At 39.8% G+C, this 6,618-nt stretch overlaps 1 protein-coding gene across 1 annotated transcript; it reads right to left on the reverse strand.

Moving 5' to 3' along the window:
* Nucleotides 1–1,120: 1,120 nt before the first annotated feature.
* On the reverse strand, nucleotides 1,121–5,111 carry LOC115725252 (stromal 70 kDa heat shock-related protein, chloroplastic). Its single transcript, XM_030654701.2, has 8 exons — nucleotides 4,297–5,111; nucleotides 3,567–3,819; nucleotides 3,366–3,445; nucleotides 3,094–3,236; nucleotides 2,882–2,980; nucleotides 2,525–2,714; nucleotides 1,980–2,378; nucleotides 1,121–1,875 (listed from the first exon to the last, which is right to left on the reverse strand). Exons 1-8 carry the CDS (start codon nucleotides 4,858–4,860, stop codon nucleotides 1,459–1,461), a joined length of 2,145 nt encoding a protein of 714 aa, XP_030510561.1. The 5' UTR covers nucleotides 4,861–5,111; the 3' UTR covers nucleotides 1,121–1,458.
* Nucleotides 5,112–6,618: the final 1,507 nt, after the last annotated feature.

The following is a 6,618-nucleotide window of genomic DNA, read 5'->3' on the forward strand; positions in this document are numbered from 1 at the left end:
TGATTTCAAGATCAGTGAGCTTGACAAGATTAAACCGTTGAAACCATTGAGAAGACACCAGAGCACGATCCAGTCGGACTTCTATCCAAGCATCAGTACCTCTTCCGCGCTCCCAAGTAAACGGATACCCTAACAAGTCAAGATCAATGAGATCACACGCAGCAAGAACATCATTAAATCCATCCAGAAGCCATTGAGGATAATCATGACCGCCCCTCTTATCAAGATGACTAGTAACACTATTTAAATCGCTATGACACACCACGGAAAATTAGACTCCAACCTCAGAGTTCGCAACAAGTCCCAAGTCCTATACCTCAAACTTCTATTGGGCTCCCCATAAACCCCAGTCAATCTCCAAGGAGAAGAAGCATCTTCAGATATCTCAATATCACTATGATTAAAAGAATAGCCAAGTAGTCGAGCTTCAGAATCATTGCGCCAAAGCATAGCCAAACCTCCACTATGCCCTCTAGCATCAACCGAAAACAAACCATCAAAGCCCAACTTAACACGAAGTCTTTCAAGTTTCTCTTTACCAGAAAAAGTTTCACAAAGGAAAAGAAAATTGGGTTTCTTTTGGACCACTAGATCCACAAGGAATTGATAAACCCACGGGTTCCCAAGCCCACGGCAATTCCAACTAATGATACACATAATATACTTTTTGATTCATCAAAAAAAAAAATCTCTAAGTCATTGGATTGGTCATATAAATACTATCAACCCAGCCCATGCTCAGGCCTCAAACTTAAATTCATAGGAAGTTCCTTTTACTCTAAGATATTGTTATATTGATGCCATTTGATGGGAATTGCTGCTGTGCTTCAATACATGCAGGGCTCTGTCATAGATGCTAGTTTATTCTGGTTCTGATTATTCTTTTAATCTTCTTGATGGTGAACTTAAGGCGATTTTGGAATAAATTAGCCATTTACTCGGACTCAAGAGTCAAGACATGATATTTTGCTGCTTTGACTTGCTAGAATAGCTCCTTTGAGATTTGCATAACTCGTTATGATGAAATATTCTGTCATGGTGTAAAGTCTAAGGCCAAAGTCTATTCTTAGAGTTTGCTAGGCATAAAATAGATAAAGAAAACTACATCCTATAATATAGATTAAAATACAAATTGAAACTCATATATTTATTCTAAATGAATTTGAAAAATAGAAGACCGAATAATATTTTTTTCAACATCTTCACGTCAACACCAAGACATTTCTAATCTTTGGGGCATCTACTGATGTATGGCATTTTCAATTCATCCGCTGTTTTTTCTTTTTTTTCCTTTTTTCCTTTCTAAAAGATCAATCCTCTACGAAGCAAAAATGGCTGGAAATGTAAGCCAATAACCACATCCAATCCCCCCGCAAAAAACAGCTTTAATAAACACTTGACAAATAAAGAGTAAAAAAAAAAGCTACGGATTGTTCAACTAACTATATCAAAGCCATCTCACTTGCTGTCGGTGAAATCTGCATCAATGACATCTCCGTCTGGTCCCTGGGACGATGAATCTGATGGGCCAGCTTCAGCGCCAGGGGTAGGCCCTGCACCAGGGGCAGCACCAGGTCCTGCACCAGCACCAGGTTGGTTGTATAGGGACTGACCCAGCTGCATCACTTCCTGGTTGAGGGCAGCAATGGCATCTTTAATGGTTTGGGTAGATCCTCCTGAAATGGCTTCCTTGAGTTCTCCTAATTTGGCCTCAACCTTCTCCTTCACTTCACCAGGAACCTTGTCTCCCAGCTCCTTTAGCTGTTTCTCTGTCTGGTAGACAACGGAATCAGCCTGGTTCTTCGTGTCAATTGCTTCTCTCTTTTCCTTATCCTCCTTCGAGAATTTCTCTGCTTCACTGACCATTCTCTCCACCTGTAAATTTCAATTCATATTCAGTCACTACAAAGTAAAAAAGGCATCAAATATTTCTTAAACCTAATAGAAGGCTATGAAAAATATTGACAAGACTAATATACCTCATCGCTGGGTAAAGTGCTAGCACCAGTAATGGTAATGTCTTGCTTCTTCCCAGTACCCTTGTCAACAGCAGCGACTGAGAGGATACCATTAGCATCAATGTCAAACTTGACCTCAATCTGAGGAACCCCACGAGGCGCAGGTGGGATACCATCCAATCGGAAGCTTCCAAGAGACTTGTTGTCCCTGACAAATTCTCTCTCACCCTGAAGGACATTAATCTCCACACTTGTTTGCCCATCTGCAGCTGTGGAGAACACCTCCGATTTTGATGTGGGCAGAGTAGTGTTTCTTGGGATGATCTTTGTCATGACACCACCCAGGGTTTCCAAACCCAGTGACAATGGTGTTACATCCAACAGAACAATGTCACTGACATCTCCAGCCAACACACCAGCCTACAGTAAAAACATAGGAATCTCAATCAGCATCAGAAACAAGGGCCAGAAACAATAATTCATGTTAAAGATGACCCCATTGATTTTGCATTAGAAATTGATAAATAATCACAAACTAAATCACACAGATCATTAATAAGGCCCACCTGAACTGCAGCACCTAGAGCTACAACTTCATCAGGATTGACTGTGACATTGGGGTCCTTCCCACTCAATTTCCTCACAAGCTCCTGGACAGCTGGAATACGGGTTGACCCACCAACTAGGATTACCTCATCCAAGTCTTTATAGGAGAGTTTAGCATCCCTCAAGGAATTTTCAACTGGTGTTTTAAGCCTGTAAAATAATTTCAGGTTAAAGTTATTTGACTTAAGAGAGAGAGAGAGAGAGAGAGAGAGAGAGAGAGAGAGAGAGACCTTCTACTTAATTAAAATTTTATGTGCAAAAATCAAAACTTTAAAACACCAAAACTCATACACTCAGTTTTAAACAGCATTAGATACCTGTCAAGTAAATCTGAGCACAATTCCTCAAACTTGGCCCTTGTAAGGGTGGTCTCAATGTGTTTGGGGCCATCAGCAGTGGCAGTAATGAAGGGAAGACTGCAAGACAAAAAAGATAACGTAAGTAAAAACCAACAATCTATTTTGAGGAAGGAGGGACCAGTGAGAAGAAGGGAGCAATAAGAAAAATTATTGAAACATGATCAATGTACCTAATGTTTGTCTGAGTCAAAGATGATAGCTCCATTTTCGCTTTCTCAGCTGTCTCCGTTAGCCGCTGAAGAGCTTGTTTATCCTTCAACAAATCTATTCCCTCGTCTCTTTTGAAGTCTGCAGCTAGCCAATCAACAATTCTCTGCACAGATTTCATGATAATTGAGAATCATCTTTTCATACTCAATGCACAGCAAAAGGAGACTAAGGAGGAAGAAGAAGGGGACAAAAAAAAATCTTTAAGCTCAAAGACGTGTACACAGTAACATACCTTGTCAAAGTCATCACCACCCAAATGTGTATCTCCAGAAGTGGACAGGACTTCAAATACTCCATCACCAACCTCCAACACTGGAACAAAAGAAAAGGGTCAACAGAATATCATCACGGGTAGAAGATTAATTCCTTCTTGAAAGTGATAAGTAGAGCACAAAAAGTTTTAGACCAGCAGATTACTTAAGAAATCATTTACCTGACACATCAAAGGTACCACCTCCAAGGTCAAAAACCAAGATTGTCTCGTTGTTTTTCCTTTCAAATCCATATGCTAATGATGCAGCGGTTGGCTCATTTATAATACGAAGAACTTCCAAACCAGCAATCCGACCAGCATCTTTTGTTGCTGTTCTTTGAGAATCGTTGAAGTATGCAGGGACAGTGACAACAGCTTTTGTTACTTTGTCATTCAAAAACTTTGAAGCATCATCGACAAGCTTTCTCAAAACCTAAACCATTTACACCACAACGAAAATGAAGATCGTCATTATTAAAGGAACAGCAGAAAATCAGGTTGCATTGGCTTTGAAATTCAACATTGTTTTGAAACTAGACATGATAGCTGAGTTTAATGCACTAAGTAGATAGTCAGAGGCTTTCACAAAAACTTGCTATGCGGTTTTAGCAAAAGTTTACATACTATGTTAAACAACCAAACAAGTAGGTTTGCACAGGAAAAACCAATTCAGACAATCAATATCAGTATTGGGCAACCAATTACTCTCAAAAACAAAGTTTGGTACACCTAAAAACCACTTATGTTATTATTTGGGTTGAAGGGCCTTTAAGGTAACACCACCCGCATAATAACTTTAAGGTAAGGCAAGTCAAGTAATGGTTTTTATCACTTATCTTCCTGGCAAAATGTAAAACATATCCACCCAATTTCTATATATATATATATATATATATATGTATGTATATACCTGAGCTGAGATTTCTTCGGCGGCAAACTGCTTGCCAATAGCGGGACAATCAAGCTTGACATTTCCATTGTCATCTCTAACAACTCTGTAAGATACCTGCTTGGACTCCTCGTCCACCTCCGACATCTTCCTTCCAATAAATCTCTTGACCGAGAAAAAGGTGTTCTCTGGGTTCACGACGGCTTGGCGCTTAGCAATCTGACCAACCAACCTATCCCCATTCTTGGTATACGCGACCACGGACGGCGTCGTCCTCTGACCCTCAGCGTTGGTAACTATAGTGGGTTTACCACCCTCCATGGCCCCAACGGCAGAGTTAGTAGTACCCAAATCAATTCCCACGACCTTCTCGTTCACCACCCGAAGGGGTCCGATACTCCTCGCTCTGTTACCATTGGTATTGAATTTCAAAAATACAGAGCGAGACAAGCCACCAAACGACGCCGTACTTCCGAGTCCCTGGCCCAAGAAGAGAGTCCTGGGGTTTCTGAAATTGGGCTTCCTGTAGGAGCCACCAGGCACTGCAGCTCCGAGAACATTGATTTGAGCTGTAGAGGAAGCCATGATGGGTAGGATTTATCGGAGAGAAGATTGGGAAAAGCCCTAAAAGAAAACCCTAATCTGAGTGGAAGAATAAGAAGAAAAGTTTGGTGGGAAGGGAAGGAAACGATAATATGAAAGTAGGGAGTTTTGTATTGTGTTGTGTGGTGAAATAGTGAGAAGATAAGAGAAGAAGCTAATAAGCTGAGCTACGCTATAAAAGCTTAAGGCTAAAGAGGGAAGTAATAATATAGAGAGGGTTTTGGTTTTTGGGGAAGAAAGAGAGTGAGGGTTAGGTAGTGCCACGTGGCAAATATTCTAGAATAATCGGCTTGATGATCCTTTTCAGCCAATCGCTACCGTTAGATTGCGGCTGCTGCACGGTGGAAATTTCGAGGTTCTTCGCTTTGATTTTGTTTAAAATTCGAGCGAACTAGCAAAAAAAAAAAAAAACAAAACAAAAAGGTTTAAGACTTTAATCTTAGTGCTTAAAATATTTTTAGCCACACAATAATATTTTCGTACCTCCTTAATCATAATAATTAATTTTTTTAAAACAATCATAATAATTATTTAAAATAGATTAAACTTGCAATTCCTTTTTATTAATAACAACATTTTTTTTTTTTGAAATACAAAGATTAGTAACCAAAGAAAGACAAGAAAACAGTTACAAATGATCTTCACAAAAAGGAACTGAGGTTGTTCCAAACCATCTCTTCGTCTGTTCCAAGAGTTGCTCTAGCAAGATTGTGGACTATTGTGTTCTCTGTTCTTGGGATAAAACCAATTGAGGCACCTGGAAAAGAAGACAAAGAGGAAGCAATAGTGGCAATAAAACCCGATAGAGCCGATCGATCAAGGGAATGCTTCTGAAGTCGACGAACCAAAGTCAGACAGTCAGAGACAATAGATCTTAGGGGAAACTGAACTGCCTGACACCAAAGCAACGCACGATTGAGAGCTTCAGCTTCAGCAAAAATTGGTGGGAGGCCTGAAGTCGATGGAACAGAAAAACCAGCAACAATGTTACCCTGAATATCAGTGACAACAGCTCCATATCCATGTTTGGTAGAGGTGGGAGAAAGAGCTGCATCTACACTAAGCTGAAACATATTGTTTGGGACCTGCGAATTTGTGGTGATCAGTTGAATAGGCGGGAACGGAGAACTGATTAGAGATTGAGCATCCCTGTACTCCTACAAATAACTACGGACAGAAACTTCCAAACTGAAATCAAGATCATGAGTAGGGTGGAAAATGGCTTTATTTCTGCTATTCCATATTGCCCATAACAAACCCAGAAAACAGGCAAATTTATCCTTGTCAAAATGTTCAAAACCACGAAGCATGAATTTCTTAATATCACAATTTTTGTTAGTAAAATAAAACTGAGAAAAGAAGAGTTTTTTCAAAACTTACCTGCTCTAGAACACGTAACTAGAGAGTGGGTGTTGGAATCATGTTGAGAAAGACAAATAGAACAAAAGGGGGAAGATATTGAATTACGATGGAAAAGATTAAGGTTTGAAGGGAGAATATGATTAAAAGCTTTCCATACAAAATGTTTAATTTTAGGGGGTATATTAGACGACCAAACAGAAGACCACCAAGGTTTATACACAGCAGGATTTGAGAAACCAAGAGCAGAAGAATTAGAATTAGCCAGATGGTACGCAGAGTTGACAGTAAAGCAACCTGAAGGATGATAGTTCCAAATAAGGCAATCATTATGGCAAGGATCAATAAGAACAGATAGAATGGAATTACACATCCCCTCGT

The sequence above is a fragment of the Cannabis sativa genome, chromosome 6 (assembly GCF_029168945.1).
Source record: "Cannabis sativa cultivar Pink pepper isolate KNU-18-1 chromosome 6, ASM2916894v1, whole genome shotgun sequence".
NCBI lineage: Eukaryota > Viridiplantae > Streptophyta > Magnoliopsida > Rosales > Cannabaceae > Cannabis > Cannabis sativa.

Bases quoted from the DNA above. Each gene is read 5' to 3' on its own strand.
- LOC115725252 (XM_030654701.2), bottom strand. From the start codon at position 4,860: ATGGCTTCCTCTACAGCTCAAATCAATGTTCTCGGAGCTGCAGTGCCT. The intron at 3,446-3,566 runs GTAAATGATTTC...CTTTTGTTCCAG, and splicing joins TGGTACCTTTGATGTGTCAG to TGTTGGAGGTTGGTGATGGA. The intron at 1,876-1,979 runs GTATATTAGTCT...TGAAATTTACAG, and splicing joins GCACTTTACCCAGCGATGAG to GTGGAGAGAATGGTCAGTGA.